The sequence below is a fragment of the Macaca fascicularis genome, chromosome 7 (assembly GCF_037993035.2).
Source record: "Macaca fascicularis isolate 582-1 chromosome 7, T2T-MFA8v1.1".
Taxonomy (NCBI): Eukaryota; Metazoa; Chordata; class Mammalia; order Primates; family Cercopithecidae; genus Macaca; species Macaca fascicularis.
In genome coordinates this window covers 8,260,545-8,283,897 of record NC_088381.1, presented here as the reverse complement: position 1 = coordinate 8,283,897, position 23,353 = coordinate 8,260,545, and the positions used below count along the sequence as shown (strand labels likewise).

Here is a 23,353-nt window from a genome sequence, read left to right as displayed (position 1 = left end):
TGGGGTGGACAAAGGCAAGGGCCTGGCTCCACAGAAAGCAGCCTTCCCCGAGCAGTGAACAGCCCCTCCTCGCCTGCCCTCTCCACACCTGGACTTTCACTTTGCAGACCGCAAGGGGAGGGGGAGGCATGCTGCACCTGCAGCCTGTGAGCCAGGCCTGGCGGGGCTGGGACGCTGAGAGACAGTCCTGAGAGGCGGACCACACAGGCTGTCCCTGGGGCTCTGCCCACCAGCCTAAGACTGGGAGAGAATGAGACTGCTATCGATATATCACTCTTAGCTCAACATCTGAAAACCTCGGACCTGGCTTTAACTTAGCAGGTACAGGCAAGTCCCAGCCCCCTTTGGTGGGATGGCTGCTCCCCACGACTCTTTCAGAGACTGCTGCCACACTGATGCTGCATGGCCTTGTGAGTGTGGACATCCAGCCAGACTCCGCATCTCAACCCCACGGGGGAACGCAGATACCACTGGGACACGCAGGCTGGAGGCAGGCTTACAGTGACGCCGGATACCAGAGACACGGTGGAAACAAGTCCCGCATCAGGAGGGAGCAGCTTTGCCTCGGCTGAGTTGGGTTCAAAGGTCAGCCGAGCCTGGTACTTCTAGGCGCTCCCTTAAATGGGCCCATGGTTGCCAGCATAACTGGGAGACCAGATATTTGACATCCTTCTCATCTCTGACCACATCGCCCTCGACCCCAGGAACCTGCCACTGCCCCCTTAGAAACGTAGGAGAGGGGAAAGCTGGATTAAGATGTGGTCCACTTGTCATGCCCTGTAGCGTCCATTTCTGAGAGTGGAAAGGTGGCTTCTAGCAGTGGTATGCATGTGAGTGTATGCGGGGGGTGTGGGGTAGGTGTGCATGTGTGTGGTGTGTGTGGGGGGTATGTAGTGTGTGGGGGGTACGTGTGTGGTGTGTGGGGGGTATGTAGGGTGTGGGATATGTATGTGGTGTGTGTGTGGGGGTATATGTGTGGAGTATGTGTGTGCATGTGTGTGGTGTGTGTGGGGGGTATGCAGTGTGTGTGGGGTACGTGTGTGGTGTGTGGGGGGTATGTGTGCATGTGTGTGGTGTGTGTGGGGGGGTATGTAGTGTGTGTGGGGTACGTGTGTGGTGTGTGTGGGGTATGTAGTATGTGGGATATGTATGTGGTGTGTGTGGTGTATGTGGGGGGTATGTGTGTGGGGTATGTGTGCATGTGTGTGGTGTGTGGGGGGGTATGTAGTGTGTGTGTGGGGTATGTAGTGTGTGGGATATGTATGTGGTGTGTGTGGTGTGTGGGGGGGTATGTGTGGGGGGTATGTGTGTGCATGTGTGTGGTGTGTGTGGGGTATGTGGTGTGTGGTGTATGTGTGCATGTGTGTGGTGTGGGGTATGTGGTGTGTGGCGTATGTGTGCATGTGTGTGGTGTGTGTGGGGTATGTGTGCATGTGTGTGGTGTGTGGGGTATGTGGTATGTGGCACATGTGTGCATGTGTGTGGTGTGTGGGGTACGTATGTTGTGTGTGTGGGGTACGTATGTTGTGTGTGGGGGGTACGTATGTTGTGTGTGGGGGGTATGTAGTGTGTGGGGTATGTGTGTGGTGTTTGTGGTGTATGTTGGGGGGTATGTGTGTGGGGTATGTGTGTGCATGTGTGTGGTGTGGGGGGATTATTAGTGTGTGTGGGGTATGTGTGCATGTGTGATGTGTGTGCGTGTGGTGTTTCATAAAGCCAGTCAATGCTGCAAGTTTCATCACAAAATATTGACCATTCATTTATTCTCAAAATCATTTTTATTTCTTTAGCATGGGTAGGACTTATTCAAGATTAAAGGATGAATTTATTTTTCAGGTCTCTGGGTTTTTTAGGAAATTGTCTGGCCTTTTTTTTTTCTTTAACTTTCTTAGAGACAAAGATAAGAAGGCACATAAACTCAATAACTGATTGATTTCTTGGGAAACTTTTATCTCCTTGTCCATTGATAAGGTTTCTCTGGGTAATCTGGTTTATTGTGGCTCAGTAAATGAAACCAGGTACATGAAAGAAGAATAAGATCTTTAACTCCGATTTGAATTAGGTCACTATGATAAAACCATAAGGACATTGTTGAATATAGCAATGCATTCAAGGTGGCTAGATGCAGTGTCAGCATGTTATGAAGCACATTTCACCAGTTAACAGTTCTGATTTTTGTGATTTAAAAAAATTCTGTGAATACCGTTCCAAAAATATGTCACAGTCTTGTGCTGGGTTTGACTTGGCAAAAATGGCCATCAACCTACCTAAGCATCTTTTCATTGTTTAAGCGTATTTATTCTGTCATCCTTTGTTACAGAAGCCGAGACACTGGTTTCGGCAGGAAAGGGGGTCTGTAGCCTTGCTTTTTCAGTAGCACTTGTCCACCACTGTCAAAGGCTTTGAGAAAGCAGATACTGAAATCCTAATTTTTAGACCCTATTTCCTGACTATTCATAATGAGATGCCCAGAGGCAGGCCCTGTCATCAGGGAGCAGGGACATGGGTCCAGGACCTGAGACCCTCGGAGGGGCCCTGCCCTCCACCAGGACCTGCTCAGGGACCCATGAGGAGCCACCTGCCTCCCTCAGGGCTGCAGCCTTCACGCCGCACCATTGGTGAACGGACGCCACAATGCACCCTCCCTCTGGCTCTACAGTTCTGTGAATTCCTGTGCGCTGTGGTGGGGTTCCAGGTTCCCTGTGTGCCCTCTGCACTGCTCTTCGCTCACCCCCGTAAGGAGGTAAGAAACCATCAATATCCTCGAGAGAGGCTTACTGGCCCCCAGAGGTGCTCTGCCAAAAAAAAAAAAAAAAAAGAAAGAAAACAGAATCCAGGAGCAGGCCAGTCAGGAAGGGCAGAACAGAGATCAAGGGGTTTCGGTGCCTCCAAACCAACAGAACCAACAAAAGACAATCCGAGGGATGAGCAACATCGGCATGGGCTTCTGGATGCCAAATTTATTCCTCTTTGGCCACGAAGAAAGTTGGTTTCTGCTTTTTCCCTGAGGATGGGTTGTGCCTGTATAGCCTTCCAGGTATGGGAGGGGAGGAAGGAGGGAGGGTGGCCTGACAGGACGCAAGTAGTTGGACAAATCTCATTAAGTCAGTATCAGTTAATTCAAACACAACTAAAATCAAAGTGCTTTGATTCCCAAGCCAATTACATAGGATTTCCCCCGCATAAATTGAGTTCATTACATACTAAGTATAGATAATCCATAATTTAATATGGGAAATTCAGACATGGAGTGCTACTAATCAGATACACAGAGCCTCACATTAGACTATGGAAAAGATCAGTGGACCTGCTTTAATTGCCAACCAAAAAGGAGCAAGTGAAAGAGAAACTAATCAAAGGAACGTTCTCCTTTGCTCCTTCTTTAGCTAAGCGTCAAGAACATTTTGCAGGTGATAGGAAGGGGCTCTCATGGACATCTGTGCAAAAGAGTAGAGCAGCCTCTTCCCAGAGTGTCTCCATTTCCAGTGGCCCTTATTTGTTTGGCTGCCCAAGAGTTTTAATAAAGCAACACCGGGTCCCTGTAGAAGATCCTTTCACTGCAGTGAAAGTCATCAGGCACAGCTTGGCTTGGCTGACTTTTCAAGAGTAAGGAGTATATTAAAAATGCGCCACTAATTATCCGAAAACTAGATAATGTGGCACATGACTCTCAAAGGAAGAAGTATCTATAATTATGGGAAGGAAGTACAAAATCTTAATTATGCTAACTATTTAAATAGAGCATAATGCTTGAGATAGAATTTAAGGGTTAGGAATCTGCCTTAGTGCTTTGAAGTATCCATATACTTCAGAAAAGGGATCTGAAAAAGATCTAACATACACTGAAAAATTCACTGTAATTAACTAGCTAGAGACATCCATGGGTACAAACCGTAACCAAGGAGAGAAGGCTGCTGCAATCTGAGATGAAAGCAAAGACACAAGGGCTCATGGGAAAAAAAGATAAAGACAGAAGGAGCTGAGGAGGGAGTTGCCAAGACTCAAGATCACATCGCAAGCAGAGGAAAAAGGTAATGCCTGCTGCAGAAAACAGCTAGGAAGAGAAGCTTTACAAAAACCCAACAGGGATAGGGGCAGTGGTTCATGCCCATAATCCCAGCACTTTGGGAGGTCAAGGCAGGAGGATCACATGAGCCCAGGAGTTCAACACCAGCCTGGGCCAGTGAGACCCTGTCTCTACAAACAATAAAAAAATTAGCTGGGTGTGGTGGCATATGCCTACAGTCCCAGCCACTTGGGAGGCTAAGGTGGGAGGATCTCTTAAGTCCAGGAGGTTGAGGCTGCAGTGAGCCGTGATTATGCCACTGCACTCAACCTGGGCAAAAGACTGAGACCCTGTCTCAAAAGAGTTTGTTAGTCATTCATGCTACATTTCCAGTGTGGGTAAGGTGCAGGGGGCTCTGCTCACTGTAGTGATCCAGGCTGATGGCGCTGCCACCACCTCCACTCTGCCAATTACTGTGCCAGTGGGAAAGAGAGCTCTGGAAGACCTCACACCACATTTAAACACTCTGACTTGAAAATGGTACATATAAGTTTTGCTTACATGGCCCCCAGCAACCATGAGGGGACAGGGAAGTACAATCTTACCATGTAAAAGGAAATTGGAGAGCTAGACATATTTTAAAACAGCATTAATGACCATCACATACCTAAAGGAGAGAAAGCATTTGGCTGACTTTAAGATTTTTCCCTATATAGATATTCAATGCAAAAGAGAATAACATATCATCTATAAACCCCTAGACGGGAAAAAGTTTCCTCGAGAATTCTGCACCCAGGGGGAAAAATGATGTAGAACATGATTCCAGATTCTGCTGAGGATAGAGAAAGCTCGAAAGAACATTGCCCCACTGTTACAAGAAGAAGACATTGGGTTCTGCGAATTCCCAGCTTAAGTTGAACCCATCAGACAGCTGAGGTCACAGGGCAGCAAATTCTAAGGAAAAGACAGAGTCTCCAAGGAGAGACATGGGCACTTACCTAGGGTGGATGCAGTCAGACACCACCAGCTCCAGTGGAAAAGGTAGGCAAGATGCAAGATCACCGAGGTAAGGTAGCAGAGAGATGGAAGCAATGAGGAGGAGTCAAATGCAAATGCTAGGAATGAAAAACAGGCACAGAGATGAAGAATGCCTTTGACAGACCGGGTCAGCAGTGGACTGGAAACAGTCGAGGAAAAAATGACCAAGTGGGATTTATCTTGGGAATGCAAGGCGGACTTACCACTCAAAAGTCAATGTTATTCACCATTTGAGTGGACTCAAGAAGATAATGTACAGGAACATCTAGGCAGATGCAGTAAAAGACTGATAAAATTCAATGGCCATTAGTGGTAAAAACAAAAAACAAAAAACCACTCTCAGCAAACTAAGATTAGGAGGGCACTTCTGCAACCTGATAATAAACATTACGAAAAACTTAGAGCTAACATTATACTTAATCCCTAAAAGCAGGAACAAGACGAGGACATCTGTTCTCACCACATCTATTCAACACTGTACAGGGCAGTCTGGTCAGTGCAATAAAACAGGGAAAAGAAATAAGAGGCATCCGGATTGCAATGTGTGTTGGTTTATTTTAGGTGTCAACTTGACTGGATGAAGGACACTCGAGAACTGGCAAAGCATTATTTCTGGGTGTGTCTGTGAGGATGTTTCCAGAGGAGATTGGTGTGTGTCTGTGGACTGAGTGGGGAAGATCCACCCTCAATGCTGGGGGGCACCATCTGATTGGCGGGGGGCCTGGCTAGAACAAAAAGGCAGAGGAAAAGTGAATTATTTTCTTTTTCTCTTCTGGAGCTGAGACACCCTGTCCTGCCCTTGGATATCAGAACTCCAGGCTCTCGCCCGGGACCCTGGGACTCACACTGGCGCAACCCCTCCCCCCGGGTTCTTGGCCTTGGACTGAGAGTTCCACCATTGGTTTCCCTAGTTCTGAGGCCTCTGGACTTAGACTGAGCCAAACTCCCAGCTTTCCAGGGTCTCCACCTTGCAGATGGGCTGTCATAGGTCTTCTTAGTTTCCATGGTTATGTCAGCAATTCGTTCAATAAATTCTCTCTCACCTATCTATATCTGTCCTATTGGCTCTGTTTGTCTGGAGAATGGAAGATGTAAAATTGCCTCTCTTTGCATAGCACGTGACTGTCTACATAAGAAAATCCAAAGAATCTGCAAAAGAGCTACCAGAACTATGTGAGTTTAGCAAGACCACAGGATAAAAGATTGGTAACAAAAATCAAATTTCTATATGCTAGCAGTGAATAAGAGACCATTAAAAAATACCATTAGGATAGCACCCATAAATGTGGAGTACTTTAAGCATAGCTATTACAAAATATGTTAAGATATATATACTGAAATTTACACAAGGTTGATGAAGAAAAGATACACTGGAGAAATGAAGTATGACTTAAATAAATGAAGAACTATATCATGAATACATCCAGTCTCTTTAAAGTGATGTGTAGATTCCATGCAATCTCAATTAAAATCCCAGCAGGATTCTAGTAGAAAATGAACAAGTGGATTCTAAAATTTATATGGAATTACAAAGGAAATGATAGCCAAGACAATTTTGAAAAGCAACAAAGTTGGACGACAGCAATAAACAGATACTCACTTCCAATAGTCCCTGGTCCTCTTGATCTCAGATGAAAGTCAGTCCCTGCCAAGGCCATTGCTCCTTGCACAGGTCCTCAGGTAGGGGACAGGGGCAGGCTGTCTCTTCTCCTACCACCTAAGCCACTGCTGCCACTTCCAGACCATTGGCCTCGCACCTTGATCACAACTCCTGTCTCCTCTGAGCCTCCTGCCACCAGTTTTGATAGTTCCTACCTCCAGGCAGGCTTTGTACACAAATTCATTAAGGAGTTTGAAATGGTGTGGTTTTTCTTTTGCTATCAACTCTTACCAGTGTCCCGGGCAATCTGAATACCCATGGGGATGTGCCATGCATTCAGCTAGGCTCCCAGCCTTCCCTGGAACTTCTGGACTTCAGTGGCCTTTACTCCACGCCATTTTTGCCACCTCATACCAAGGGCTTTTCTCACCAATGTACCAGAACAGTGAATAAGAGCGAGACTGCAAGGTTACCAGCTCCACTAGACCTGAGACTGCATTCTTAGAGACAGTGTTGTTTTTTTACCAGCATTACCTTTCAAGTCACAGTCACCACTGCAGGGGCTGGAGAGTCACGAAAACCAGGTCCTACGTCCCATGAGTGAAGGCCTTCAAGGAGAATGCCAGCACCTTAGAGGAGCACACTGAACACCCCGACCAGCCAGCTGAGGAACGGGAGGTAACATGAGGCCCAAATGCATCTTCATACTCAAGAAGATATCTCCAGGTTGAAGAAGAGACTTAGCAGTTGTCAGAATGAGATCGCAGAGTGAGCAATGGCTGCCCGTGTCCCCTCCCAGGAGGGCTGTGAAAGGCCATGGCAGACCTCAGGCACTGACCAGCAGGCCCCAGGATGCAGTGAGGTAGAAATGTGGGCGTAGGTAATGTGGGCAGCATGAAACACCTGGTCCCATGATGGGATGGGCTCTGGAGTGCTGCCGCTCTGGTTTCCTCCAACCCCGCTGCATCTGTCACTCTGGTGAGCTGCTGGGACCGCTCACCTTGGACCATTCCTCCGTGCAAAACATGGCAGGTGCTGTGAGCCAGGTGCAGTCCTACCACAGAGAGGAGCTGCATCCTCTCTCTCTGTACATCTTTGCTTGTCTATCAGCTGGGGACCACCCATGGAGGACTAATCACAGGCACTCAAGGTCAACGCTTTCCTCGTCTCCCCAGATCCAAGGTGGCTCTCTGCAGTTTCCCATCCCCTGCATACTGCATTCCCTACACACACGCTAGAACCCCTCCATGCTGCAAACACAATTTTACCACCAACTGAGAGTTCCTTGGACTGTGCCACATATTTTTATATTTATTTATCCTTTTTTTTTTTTGAGACGAAGTCTTGTTCTGTCACCAGGCTGGAGTGCAGTGGCTCAATCTTGGCTCACTGCAACCTCTGCCTCCCAGGTTCAAATGATTCTCCTGCCTCAGCCTCCCAAGCAGCTGGGGCTACAGGCGCCCGCCACCACACCTGGCTAATTTTTATATTTTTAGTAGAGAGGGGGTTTCACCACGTTGGCCAGACTGGTCTCGAACTCCTGACCTCAAGTGATCCGCCCGCCTCAGCCTCCCAAAGTGCTGGGATTACAGGTGTGAGCCACTGCACCCGGCCTGTGCCACATCTTTTTAAAAAATTTTGGCACAGTTTTATTCAGGGGAAACAGAAGAATTGGGTTCACTCTTCTTACGTATTTTTAAGTAGCCAATTTTGCTTTTCAGAATAAAACATGTGGAAGAAAAAATAAAATAATATAAACAATTTTTCCAAATCACTTTTTTTTAAAAGATCAGATGCTACACATGAGAACAGACTGCACGGGAGACTGATTTTTTTTTCCTCCAAAAATCTTTTAAAAAGCAAAATAAATCCCTATTTGTTCCCTGATGGAACAACAGCCAAAAGAGTCAGAAAAGCCATAGAATGCCTCCCATCCGCATTTGTAAAGACTTTCAATCATTTGCATCCGACTTTGCAGATGTCAGAGGTAGGACAATGAAATGGCAAAAATGCAAAGCGAGATCCAGAAAGCAACACCTTCAAAATCAAAATCTGTAATCCTTTCAAATGTTCTCTGGAAAGATATTCCCTCTCGCACTGAACCTACCCCAGGAAGTTAAGAGCTGAAAGGAATCTATATGATAACAAAGCTTCCTAAACTGTCTGTAAGGCATGGGATGAAATGCATGCACAAGCAGCGCCCAGCGGGGTCACCTTCAAGGTCAGCCTCACAGCGTTGCAGTTCTCCTGCAGCGGGTTCAGTTTCAGCGTCTCCCCGAGGTTGCTGCAGCCGGACGACTGGTGCTGCAGCTCACAGCAGACACACACCTCCACACTGTCAAACTTAATCTAGACAGAGGAACACAGACAGACCTCACCGTTAACAGGCATTCAGCCCCTGAGGGTACGCGTGAGTGACACAATTCAGAACACAGGAAAATGGCTCAGTTCAAAACAGCCTGTTTCAGTGTGTTTAAGTAGTAAAGCAAAAACAATTTCTATTGACCCAGGCCATTAGGAGGACTTCAAATTCCTATTTTAAAAAGCTATGTATAAAAAAGTAAAAGTACATTTGAAGAAACTTAAGCTATACATTAGAGAAAACGGCAGGTGGATTGCAAAGTGAGATAAAGGTCAATAAACTGAAAATCACTCACGCTGATGTATGCACTGAGATGTGTTATCCTAGCTCTGTGCCTTGGCTCATTCTCCTTCCATAGTCAGAAATTTCCTGCCTCACTTCATGGCCTATCAAACTCCTGCTCATCCTTCAAGACCCAACTCCAGCGCCATCCTTGAGGCCTTGTCTGGTTTTCCTGCCTCACTGCTACTGAAGACTGACTTTATCCAGCTACAGGTGCATCTTATCACCACAGTATTGACAATGGCAGTAAGTTGTAGGTGTTCAATACATGTTGAATGAATAAAACTGGCTTGGAAAATGGAAAACCATGGAAGGGAAAAACAATGTATTTCAAGTATTTGAAAAAGCAGTGTTAGATGAAAACAGAGTATGAGAGTCTCAGTGAGAAGGAAGGGAACAGAGTTACCAGTGCCTAGGAGAAAAGCAGCTTTAGAAAAGTCAAGTCCTAGCCAGGTGTGGTGGTATGCCACCTGCATTCACAGCTACTCAGCGGGCCGGGGCAGGAGCATCGCTTGAGCCCAGGAGTTTGAGACCAGCCTGGCTAGGCAACATATTGAGACCCTGTCTCAAAAATACATAGCTAAAAAATAATAAAGTCTTAGACATAAAACTACTAAAAAAGAAAATCAAGCCAGGTGCGGTGGCTCACGCCTGTAATCCCAGCACTTTGGGAGGCTGAGGCAGCCAGATCACGAGGTCAGAAGTTCAAGACCAGTCTGACCAACACGGTGAAACCCCGTCTCTACTAAAAATACAAAACCTAGTCGGGCATGGTGGTGTGCATCTGTAATCCCAGCTACTCAGGAGGCTGAGGCAGGAGAATTACTTGAACCCCGGAGGTGGAGGGTGCAGTGAGCTGAGATCGTGCCATTGCACTCCAGCCTGGGTAACAGAGCGAGACTACATCTCAAACAAAAAAAAAAAATCAGTAAAATCTATGCAATTTTATTCAAAATAACACTGAACATGAAACAAGTTATTTTCCTTAGACTAAGAAGTGCCCTACTTTCCAACAGATAATATGTTTACAGCAGCCAACTCAAAGTACAAATACTTTTCAGACAAATATTGGCCATTTATAACTGTAACAAATAATTTTTCATTGCATGCAGTATTACTGAGGCTGAGGCAATACTTATAAAACCTCCAGGTATCAATGTGTCTGCCTATCCTAAATACTGGGGGAGGGGTAATGCAGCATCCTCAGAGCCAAGAAATGTGCTGATATTCACCGGAGGAGGTCAGCTTTCACTTTCTCAGGTTAGCTTAAGACTTAGCCCCTGCCACCCCCCGCCACCCCCTGCCCCATGTCAGGTGGGCTTTGCGACTGGCTTTCAGCAGTAGAATATGGGTAGAAGTGGTAGCTTGCAGGTTCTGAACTTAAGACCTCAACAGGCTTCGTGTTTCTGCACCCTCTCCCTGCAACTTCCAACATACAGCAGGAAAAGAACAGGTTCCAGGAGCTGCCAGCTCTCCAGCCCCAGGAGGCCCATGGAGCAAGCCCACAGAACTGTTCTGCCCTACGGTACACGCACACACAGCATTACTAGGTAAGATCAAACCATGTGTTAAATAACTCAAACAAATGACACTCCCACCAATAGGGTGTGAATTCAGGCTAATCCACACGCTCACCAATGCTTGCTAATGTTGGACTTAGACATTTCTGTCCATGCAGTAGCTAATATAACAGTATCTAATTTGGGGGTGGGTGGGTTTGTTTTCATCTTTGCTCATTTTCTTAACCATTCACATTGTGAAACCTAACACACATACAGAAAAAGTGCACAAAGCAAACATATTCAGTTCAATGATTTATCATAACCAAGCACCCATGGGCCCATGGCCATGTTCCTAGAAGGCCTTCCATGCCTCATTCCCTATCATTCCTCCCCCTCGCTGCTCACCACATTCCTTACTTTTTAAATAATCACTTCTAGGCTTCCACCTTGATACATTTACCACTATAGTTTAGTTTCACCTGGTTTTCTAACTTGATATAAATAGAATCATACAATATTTTTAGTATTTGGCTTCTTTCATTCAAAATTATAAGATTCATCTACCTTACTGCATGTAAATATAGTTGATCGTGTTCACTGTTGTATATTACATTGTGTGAATATGCTGCCATTTATGTATCTATTCTCTTGCCGATGGACATTTGGATTGTTGCTAATTTTTTCTGCAGTAAGATTAATGCTGCTTTGATATTCTGTACTGGTCTGCTGGTACCTACATCTGCATATATCTTTTGGATATAAAATACCTATTGATCAGAGCTGCTGGGTCCCTGGGAATGTGCAGCTTTAGCAGAGAATACTAAGTCACTTTCCAAAGTGGCCATTCCCATTTACACACTCACCAGCATTGTTTGGGGGTTCCCATGACTCCACATCCTGGCTTGGGCTTGTTTTAGTCTTTTTAATTTTAGCCAAGAAAGTACCGGAAGAGGTACTTCCTCCCTGGAATGAGGGAGTAAGCCAAGGAAAAAAGAGAAGATGGGATCTAACACAGAAAAGAGAAAGAGGAAGTTCTAAGAAAATGAGAAAAGGATGTCCTCACATGGTAAATACATAGACTGCCTATAGGCTGACTTGTCCAGACTGAAGCAGGAAACAGAGGCTCAATGGAAACGTCTCTAAGAAAATGAAGCTGACAGAAAGCTTGACGGGTGGGATTGTATTCAGAGGAGACTTTCAGTTCTCCTGGGAAGTTTGAGAGTAAATTAGAAACAGAGACACTAAACAAATAATAAAATAAAACAGTTTTAACTCAGCATAAAAGACAAAACATATATAGTCCATGGTTTTGTTACATATGTGGCTTGCAAATATTTTCTCACAGTCTTTAGTTAATCTTTTTATCCTCTCAAAAGGATCATTCATAGAGTAAAGTTTTAAATTTTGATGAAGTCCAACTCATGTATTTTTGCTCCTACACTTTTGGTGTTGATCTAAGAACTCTGCCTAGTCCTAGATCTTTCTCCTATGTTTTTTCTAAATGTTTTATAATTTTAATTTTACATTTGATTGCATGACCCATTTTCAGTCACTTTTAGTGTAAGATATGAGACTTGGGATGAGGTTGATTATTTTTGCCTATAGATGTCCAATTGTTCCAACATTTGTTGAAAAAGCTATCTTTTCTTTGCTGAATTCCTTTTGACTTTTGTCAAAAATTAGTTGGGCATATTTGTGTGTCTATATCTGGATTCTCTCTTTGTTCCATTGATCTATCTTTCCACCAATCACCAAGTCTTGATTATTGTGGCTTTAAGTCTGGAAATCAAAAAATTGATTCCTCCCATTTAATTCTTATTTTTCAAAATTATTTCTCTTTCCATATACGTTTTTTTGTTTTGTTTTGTTTTGTTTTGTTTTTTTTGAGACAGGTCTTGCTCTGTCACCCAGGCTGGAGCGCAGTGGCATGATCTTGGCTCACTGCAACCTCCGCTTCCCAGGTTCAAGTGATTCTCATGGCTCATCCTCCCAGATAGCTGGGATTACAGGCGCACGCCACCATGCCTGGCTAATTTTTGTATTTTTAGTAGAGACAAGGTTTTGACATGTTGGCCAGGCTGGTCTTGAATTCCTGGCCTCAAGTGATCCTCCCACCTCAGCCTTCCAAAGTGCTGGGTGTACAGTCATGAGCCATCACAACTGGTCTCCATACATATTTTAGAATAAGACTATCATTGTCTAAAAAAAAAAATGTTGCTGGGATTTTGATAGGAATTGAATCAAACCCACATTTTTTTTTCTTTTTTTTTGAGATGAAATTTTCGCTCTCGTTGCCCAGGCTGGAGTGTAATTGCATGATCTCAGCTCACTGAAACTTCTGCCTTACAGGTTCAAGCAATTCTCCTGCCTCAGCCTCCTGAGTAGCTGGGATTACAGGTGCCCCCCCAACACGCCCAGCTAATTTTTTTTTTTTTTTTTTTTTGTATTTTTAGTACAGATGGGGTTTCACCATGCTGGCCAGGCTAGTCTTGAACTCCTCACCTCAGGTGATCTGCCCACCTTGGCTTCCCGAAGTGCTGGGATTACAGGCGTGAGGCACTGCGCCCAGCCCAAACCCACATATTAACTGGGGGAAAATTGACATATTTACTACATTGAATTTTCCAATTTATTTATTTCATCATTGTTAAGTAGTTTTCAGTGTACGTTTTGTTAGATTTACACTTATGTATCTTTTTAAGCGATTTTTAATTTCAGTGTCCATATGCTTCACTGTTAATATGCAGTATTACTGTTAATACACAAGAAATTAAGCTCACTATTAATACACAAGAAATACAACTGAATTTTGTATGTTTATTTTGTATCCTACAACCTTGCTGAACTCACTTATTAATTCTAAGAGGCTTGTTTTGTTCCATTTATTTTTTAAAGATTCTGAGTTTTCTACATAGATACCCATGTCATCCACAAACAGGGTTAGTTATATTTCTTCCTTTCTAATCTGTATGCCTTTTATTTTATTTTCTTGCCATACTGCATTGGCTTGAAATTATGTCATTATGTTCTATGTTGAAAAAAGTGGTATGAATGAGCATGCTTGCCTCGTTCCCGAGCTTAGGGGAAAAGCATTCAGTCTCCATTAAGTGTGTTGGCTGTAGGTCTTTTGTAGATGCTCTTTTTCACGTTGGGAAGTTCTCTGTGCCTATTTTTCTAAGTTTCCTTTTTAGTTATGAAAAGGTGTTCGATTTTGCCAAATGCTTTTTCTGCATCAATTGATATAACCATGTGGTTTCTCTTCTTTAGCCTGTTGATATGATAGAATAAATTGTCTGATTTCTGAATACCGAACCAGCCTTGAATCCCTGGAATAAATCCCTCTTGGCAATGATGTATAATTCCTTTCAGACATGTTGAATTTTATTCGTTATTATTTTGTTAAGGATTTTTGTATTTCTATTACATTAATAAGGGATATTGGTCTGTAGTTTTATTTTTCTATACTGTCTTTGTCTGGTTTTTGGTAGCATGGCAATATTACCTCCACAAAAATCAATCTGGAAATGTTCCTTCTATTTTCTCAGAGAAATTGTTTAGAAATGGTATTAATTCTATAAATGCTTAACAGAATTCTCCAGTGAAACCATCTGGACCTGGAGATTTTGTTTCTGGAAGTTTTAGAATTATAAATTCAATTTCCTTAATAATTATAGAGCTATTCAAATTCTCTATTTCATATTGTATGAATTATGTTAGTTTGTGTTTTCCAAGAAATTGATCTATTTCATCTAAGTTGTGAAGTTCATTTGTGTAAAGCCATTCCTATTATTCCCTTATCATCCTTTTGATGTCTGCTGGGTCTGTAGTTATATACCGGTTTCTTCCCAGATATTGGGAATTTGTGTCTTCTAACTTTTTTTCTTGCTAGAGTTTTGTCAATGTTGTTGATGTTGTCAAAGTATCAGCTCCTTTTTCATTGTTTTTTCTCCATTGGTTTTCTGTCGTCTATTTCATTGATTTCTGCTCTTTCATTTATGATTTCCTGCCACCTACTTGCTTTGGGTTGATTATGCTGCTGTTTATGTAGTTTCTGTTTTAATTTTATTTTTAATTGAGAAATAATTCTATACTACATATTTATGGGGTACAGTGTGATGTCTTAGTAATGTTTACATTGCAGAATGATTGAATCAAGCTAATTCACAAATCACCTCACATTTTTAAAAAAATTTTTTATTTTACTTTAAGTTCTGGGATACAGGTGCAGAATGTGCAGGTTTGTTACACAGGTATATATGTGCCATAGTGGTCTGCTGCACCCGTCAACCCATCATCTAGGTTTTAAGTCCCACATGCATTACGTATTTATCCTAATGTTCTCCCTCCCCTTGCCCCCATCCCCTGACAGGCCCTGGTGTATGATGTTCCCCTCCCTGTGTTCATGTGTTCTTACTGTTCTACTCCTACTTATGAGTGAGAACATGCAGTGTTTGGTTTTCTGTTCCTGTGTTAGTTTGCTGAGAATGATGGCTTCCAGCTTCATCCATGTCCCTGCAAAAGGCATGAACTCATTCTTTTTTATGGCTGCATAGTATTCCATGGTGTATATGTGCTACATTTTCTTTATCCAGTCTATCATTGATGGGCATTTGGGTTGGTTCCAAGTCTTTGCTATTGTAAATAGTGCTGCAATAAACATACATGTGCATGTGTCTTTGTGGTAGAATGATTTATAACCCTTTGGGTATATGCCAAGTAATGGGATGGCTGGGTCAAATGGTATTTCTGGTTCCAGGTCCTTGAGGAATCGCCACACTGTCTTCCACAATGGTTGAACTAATTTACACTCCCACCTACAGTGTAAAACCATTCCCAGGGCCGGGAGTGGTAGCTCATGCCTGTAATCCCAGTACTTTGGGAGGCCAAGGCAGGGGATCACGAGGACAGGAGATCGAGACCATCCTGGCTAACATGGTGAAACCCTGTCTCTACTAAAGTACAAAAAAATTAGCCGGGCGTGGTGGCGGGTGCCTGTAGTCCCAGCTACTCGGGAGGCTGAGACAGGAGAATGGCATGAACCCAGGAGGCAGAGCTTGCAGTGAGCCGAGATCACGCCACTGCACTCCAGCCTGGGTGACAGAGCAAGACTCCATCTCAAAATAACAACAACAACAACAACAACAACAACAACAAAAACTGTTCCTACTTCTCCACAGCCTCACCAGCATCTGTTGTTTCCTGCCTTTTTCATAATTGCCATTCTAACTAGTGTGAGATGGTATCTCATTGTGGTTTTGATTTGCATTTGTCTAATGACCAGTGATGATGAGCTTTTTATTCATATGTTTTTTGGCCGTCATATTTATCTTTTTTGTGGTGAAAACATTTAAAATCTACTCTTAAGCAATTTTGAAATATACGATGCATTATTTATTTATTATAGTCATCATCCTGTGAAACAGATCACTAAAACTTACTCCAATCTAACTGAAATTTTGTACCCTTTGATCTATATCCTCTTTGGCTTCAACTGTTTCCCTTTGCTGTGATCAACTGGACTGGAGTCCAGCTCTCCTGAAACAGGTCACTCTCTTGCATCTCAAAAACATGCGAGGAATTATTTCAGAGGATCACATCTCTAGGCTAGGCATTAAGATTGAAGTAGCTATCATAAACGGCAAGACATTTTCCTCAGTCTGAAGCATCATCCAGGGAAAGGGAGGGAGGATCAGCTTGGCTGGAAAGCACGATTTATCAAATAAAATAACCCTTCAATGACCCCAGGGAATAGACATCCAAATAAATCTTTTCCATCAGTTATTTCACTGAGTTTGTGATTAATTCTTAGAAAAATTCTGAAAATCTCCTGATTAGTTCTCTGACCTCGACATCTGGGTGTGCAAGTGGCTGACAGATTTATTTCGGGAGTACCCCTCAGTGTTCGGGTCATTGGGAACGACACCTCAGAGCTTTGCAAATGAGGCCACAGTAATTTTTCACAAATCTCTTTGGGGCACTTAACAGCTAGCCTGCCCCCTTTATTTACGGTCTATCAGCCTGTCTGGGAGTAGAAAGGGCTTATGCAACAGAAAGAGGGGGATGCCCCCATGATTCTCTTACAGAAGTACAAATGGGATGGGTATGTGACCTTCAGATATTCTTAAAGGTAAGGCAGTGTGGGAAGGCTGAGCCTGCAGGCAGAGCAGGGCAGAGGGCTGGGAAGAGGCTGGCATGTGTCAAGCCCAAGAACTCACAGTGGGCACACCAAGGCCAGTATCGTTGGATGTGAGGAGTCTGCTTCGAGGAGGAAAGAGGCGCAGCACGAGCAACAGAGTCAGTCTACTCACAGTCCTAAGTGCCATGAAGTGACCCAGGACAAGCCATGTGACCTCTCTGGGCTTCAGGTTCCCGGGCCCCAGTGAGGATCAAATGAGATCAGAAAGGTAAAAATGCAAAGTGCCAACGTTATTTGCTGGTGTTATTGGTGTTGTTATTATTTTCATTAAAGAATAGATTTGTATAAACTAGACCCTAATTTTTTTTTCCCAAAGGTTCAAACAAAGCTATGAAAACTAGACCCTAATTTTTAAATTGTGGTAAAATACACACAACATAAAATTTACCATCTTCACCATTTGTCAGCACACAGTTCAGTGGCATGAAACACATTCACCTCACTGCGCTACCATCATCCCATCACCACCATCCACCTCCACAACATTTTCATCTTTCCAAACTGAAACTCTGTCCCCACTAAACAAACCCCCATTCTCTCCCCCACAGGCCCCCAACAATCCCCATTCTACTTTCTCTCTGTGTGGATTCCCTACTCCAGGTACCTCCTGCAAGTGGAATCAGGCAGTATTTGTCCTTTTGCGGCTGGCCCATTTCACTCAGCAAGTCTTTAAAGTTCATCCATTGTAGCACATGTCGGGGATTTCCTTCCTTTTTAGGGCTGAAGAATGTTCTATCAGATGCATCTACCATATTTTCTTGATCCACTCATCTGTAGATGGACACCTGGGTTGTTCTCAGCACTTGGCTGCTGTGAATAATGCTGCCATGAACATGGGTGTGCAAATATCTATTTGAGTCCCTGCTTTCAATTCTTTGGGTAAATTCCCAGAAGTGGAATTGCTGGATCATGTGGCAATTCTGTTTAATGTTTTAAGAAAATGTCATAATGTTTTCCACAGCAGTCGTACCGTTTTATGTTCCACCAAGCGTGTACAAGGCTTCCAGCTTCTCTACATCCTCACCAACACTTCCTTTCTGGGTTTTCAAAAAATCATAGTCATTGCAGTGGGTGTCAGGTGGTATCTCATTGTGGTTTCCATTTGCATTTCCCTAACCATTAGTGATGTTGTGTACCTTTCCATGTGCTCACTGGCCATTTGTATATATTCTTCGGAGAAATATCTATTCAAGTCCTTTGCCTGTTTTTAAACTGGGTTGTCTGTGTTCTTGTTGAGCCGCAGGAGTTATTTATACATTCTGGATATTAACCCCTTATCAAATATATGATTGGTAAGTATTTTCACCCATGGAGCCTCTTATCTCTGCTGATTGTGTTCTGTGATGAACAGAAGTATTCAAGTATTTTTGAATACTTGTAGGTTTCCATCACTTTGACAAAAACTCTCAGTAACCTGATGATTCCTCCCTAACCCAATCATTTTTGCTTCCTTTGTCTCAAGAATGAGCCACCTTAAGTCCTGCTGCAGAGGTAAGCATCTCACTTGCCTCACTCTGTCCTTGTCCTGCTTTCTGAGCAACGCCACTGTCCTGCAGCATCCCTGCTGGTGGTGGGAGAGGGTCCCCACAACACCAGCCCCAATGACACAGGACGACATAACTGCCTTACTCTGGACTACTATAGCAAATACCACAGACAGGGTGGCTTATAGACAGTAGACATTTATTTCTCAGAGTTCCGGAGGCTGGGAAGTCCACGATTAAAACACCAGCAGATTTGGTGTATGGTAACATCCTGGTTCACAGATGGGTCACTGTGTTCTCACCTGGCAGAAGAGGCGAGGGAGTTTTCTGGCACTTCTATTAGAAAGGCACTAACCCACTCGTGCGGACTCCACCCGCATGACATAATCACCTCCCAAGGACCCCACCTCCTAATACCATCACCTTGGAGGTTAGAATTTCAACATAGCAATTCGCGGGGGACACAAATATTCAGACCACAGCAAAAGCCCTTATGCTGGTGATGCTCCAGGCACTTAAAGGCACTGGTAAGGCCCCAAAATCTCCATAATCACAGTGCAACATGGGTGGACCTGATGACATTATGCTAAGTGAAGGAGGTCAGATACCAAAGATTGTACCCTACATGATTCCATTCAACGTCCGGAACGGGAAAACCCACAGGGACAGAAAGCAGCTTAGTAGTTGTCTCGGACTCAGTCGGGGACAGGGGCCAATCCAGGGGTGGGACATAAAGGGTATGGGATGTCTTTTTGAGGTGATGAAAATGCTCTAAAATTGACTGTGGTGACGCACATTCAGTAAATATACTAAAAACCACTGAATTTTAAACCTTAAGTGGGTGTAATTATATCACAGTAAATGTGAATTATATCACAATAAAGGTACTTCAGAAAAAGAAATTACCACCACATGTGATTACTAACTTAATTTAGTTTGGATGGTTTTAATCCCTTCCGTGTTCTGCCTAAACATTTTATATTCACACGTGTGTCACCAACATAAGAAGTTTGAGATCAATTAAAACTACCTTCACCACCGTCTCCGCAGTGTAACCTCAGGGTCAGCATAGAGGTGCTCCCTGGGTTGGATGACAGGGAGCGCTTTCCGTCGTGGGGTTCGAATCCATTCGCCCAGCAGCTCCTGCAGCACTGTCCTCATCCGGCCCCTCCAGCTCTTCCTCACTCCAGAGCACCAGGGACTGGGCACCTGTTTGTTCCTGGAGAGGTGCTGAATCCGGTCCCCGCCAGGCCTGGGGACAAAGCTGGCCCATCACTGGGGGATTTCCCCTGTACTACACAATGGGCGTGGAAGTGTGGAAGCATGTGGTCCGGTGTTGTGTCCAGAGTTCATTCCTGCTGGTGGGTTCGTGGTCACGTTGACTTAAAGAACGAAGCTGCAGATCTTCCCGGTGAGTGTTACAACTCTTAAAGATGGCATGGACCCAAATAGTGAGTAGCAGCAAGTTTTATTGCCAAGCGTGAAACGGCAAAACTTTCACAAGGAGCGAGAACTGTTGCCTCTGCTGGCTGGGGTGGCCAGCTTTTATTCCCTTCTTTGTCCCCGCCCATGTTCCCTTTCTGTCCTATCAGAATGCCCTTTTCTCAATCCTCCTCGCGACTGGCTACTTTTAGAATCCTGTTGATTGGTGCATTTTACAGAGCGCTGATTTGGTGCATTTTAAAGAGCTCTGATTGGTGCATTTTACAAACCTAGCTACAGGGTGCTGATTGGTGTGTTTTACAATCCTCTGGTAAGACAGAAAAGTTCTCCAAGTCCCCACTTGACCCAGGAAGTCCAGCTGGCTTCACCCCTCTCTTCCTTACTCCAGAGCACCAGGGACCGGGCACCTGTTTGTTCCTGGAGAGGTGCTGAATCCAGTCCCTGCCAGGCCTGGGGATAAAGCCAGCCCATCAGTTGGGGGGGTTTCCCTTTTCTGCACAGTTGGCGTGGAAGCATGTGGACTGGCGTGTCACTGAGGGATCTCCCCCAGCCTCCCCACTAGGTTGGGAATGCAGTCCTCAGTGGGGGTCACCCCACCTTCCCTGCCAAGGTAGGGACACAAACCCCCACACTGGCCCCTCCTAGCCCAGCTCTCCCCTGGGGGGCCTACAAATGCCAGGATTCCTGAGAATTGAGACTCCCTTTTGTGTCCCCTACAGCAGGGATGGCAAACACAGAACACACATCCCACCATTTCCCACTTTTGCTTTCACCCTCTCCTCCCTCTACCCCGAGTCCAGATAACAGCCTCAGAATCCTACTCAGCACACTGTTCTGGGCACTTAATGCCAGGCGGAGGAAGCTGGCACACAACGTGAAACCTACTTGCCAACCCTGCCCTACCTATAAGTAGACAGGGCCAAAAATAAGAGAAAATAAAATGCTTCCAACTAAATACATAAAGACATTGTAAAATGTTGATGCTTACTAAGAGGGAATTAGCTGATTCCTTAAACGTGTCATCTACTTTGAAATGATCTAGAAATGCTGGCGAATAGGGCGGCCTCAGAGTGCTCTCAAGCCTCTGTCCAGCCGCAGGGGAAGCAGTTCTCTCTGTGCTTCTGCAGGAAGTGACAGCTGAGGTTTGAGGGAGGCGCCAGCACACCACAGATGTCAGATTCCTCAGTAAACAGAACTCACATACACCCCTGGTGGGAGTGAAAATTAACAGGGACAACTTCGGAAAACAGTTTGGCAGTATCTACCAAAGCTAAACATACCTATACCTACATACCTATAGGTATACCCTATAACCCAGAGACTTCACTCTGGTGTAACCAACGGATGGATGTCATCCGAAGCAATACACGAGAATAGCGACGCCTGTGCATCCACGATAGCCTCACACTGGGAGGAGAGTGGGGAAAACACACTGCAATGTACTCACACCATGGAAAACAGGAAACCAGAGCTACTTGCAATAAGATGAGTGAATCTAACTGACATGTTGAATGAAAAAAGCAAGAAACAAAAGGGTCAATTACATATGATTCTATTTATAAAGCTGAAAGCCAGTAAGAATTCTTCCATGACATTAGAAGTTAGGGTAGCAGGTGCCCACGGAGAATGTGGTGTGAGTAACCGGGAGAAGGAAGGGCGGGGCTCCCGGGAAGCTGGAGATGTTTTACTTCTGATCTAAATGTCTGTTCCATGGGTTTGGTCACCTGCCAAGAGTCATTGGGTTCCATACTTAAAATGCGTGCTTTCTTCTCTGGCTATGTCTGAGCTAACACAGAGGATTAATTTTTCAAAAATACACAAACCTGTCTGGTCGTGGTGGCTCACGCCTGTAATCTCAGCACTTTGGGAGGCCAAGGTGGGCAGACTGCCTGAGGTCAGGAGTTGGAGACCAGCCTGGCTAACATAGTGAAACCCCATCTCTACTAAAAATACAAAAATTAGCCGGGCGTGGTGGTGGGCACCTGTAATCCCAGCTACTTGGGAGGCTGAAGCAGGGAAATCACTTCAACCCGGGAGTCAGAGGTTGTGGGCTGAGATCACCCCACTGCACTCCAGCCTGGGCAACAGAGAGAGACTCCGTCTCAAAACAAAATAAAAAACAAATAAAAAATACATGAATAGTCCGGGGGAGAGTCTGTTGCTTATGACTGAGTGGACCTCAAGGCCTGCCTCAGTTTCCCACAGAGACAGAAGGACCATGGTCATGAGGATACCTTCCAGGGATGGTGGAAGCAAAAAAGAAAGTCGCGTTTTGATTCTGGATCCTCTGCTTGGAATGTGCGGGTCTCACACAGGGAAAAGGTGGGCTTCTTCCAAGACTCAGCCTGAGCATCTTCCTCTGCTCTTGGCGACTGAGTTTCCCTCTCCCCGTGAGTCTCTCTGTGCCCCGGTACCCCTGCAGGGTCACTCTACTCAGCTGTCACCCCATCAGAGCACAAACTACTCCCTGGCATGTGGTGGCTGCTCACAACTGACTCTGAAATGAGCGGATGGATGTAAAAACAAAAAAGTGGGAGGCAAAAGTGTCACCTGGGTTAATTCAACTGGATTTTAAAGGTTTCAAGAAGGTTTTGTATAATGCTTTTTACTTTCTGCATTTTAAGATGCGTTGACATCTTGGGGTCTACTAATCCAGGAGAGACTAGCTGATTCCTTCAGATAGTAAGCAACTCTCTTGCAAGCCCACTCTTCCTATGCAGACCAACCAATCCACAGCTCACACCTCCAACCACACCCTTCATTTAACTCTCACAACTAAGCCACTATTTCCCCTGCCCTAAATCATCCCAGGGCCAGGTAAGGTACTAGACGACTGGGGGCTACTCCTACAGCCAACAGGTCAAACCAGCCAATTCTAACCTGGCTCAAACATGCCTGCACATTCCTCCCCACAAAAAACACAATCAAGGATCTGGCCCATGCTGTCCCCTAGGTCAGGGGTCCCCAAACCCTGGGCCACAGACCAGTCCCAGTCCTTGACCCGTTAGGAACTGGGTCTCACAGCAGGAGGCAAGCGGTGGGTGAGCATTACTGCCTGAGTTCCACCTCCTGTCAGATCAGCAGCAGCATTATATTCTCATAGGAGTGCGATTCCTGTTGTGAACTGTGCATGCAAGGGATCTAGGTGGCACGCTCCTTATGAGAATCTAATGCCTGATGATCTGAGGTGGATCACTTTCAACTATAACCATCCCTGACCTGCACCCTCCCCCAGTTCATGGAAAAATTGTCTTCCACAAAACTGGTCCCTGGTGCTAATATGGCTGGGGACTGCTGCCCTAGATCCCTCCGAGCTTCTCTGTGTGGTCTTGCCTGGGTAGCACAGCCCCTTCCTCTTGGAAACTGTGAGTAATAAACTCTTCTTTCAAAGAAGGGGTCTCTGTGTCTGGCATCCCACCGTAATGGACTACAACAAATCC

At 44.8% G+C, this 23,353-nt stretch overlaps 1 protein-coding gene across 5 annotated transcripts in view; it reads right to left on the bottom strand.

Annotated features, from left to right (window-relative positions):
• Positions 1–23,353, bottom strand: part of ENTREP2 (endosomal transmembrane epsin interactor 2) — a 446,665-nt gene that overhangs the window by 61,337 nt on the left and 361,975 nt on the right. For 3 of the 5 annotated variants that reach the window (XM_005559031.5, XM_045397159.3, XM_065547678.2), the window contains exon 4: positions 8,859–8,993. The exons of the other annotated variants lie outside the window; for them this stretch is intronic. In XM_005559031.5, coding sequence (XP_005559088.4) covers positions 8,859–8,993 — 135 coding nt within the window. The remainder of the gene's footprint in view (positions 1–8,858; positions 8,994–23,353) is intronic. 5 annotated transcript variants of the gene reach the window in all.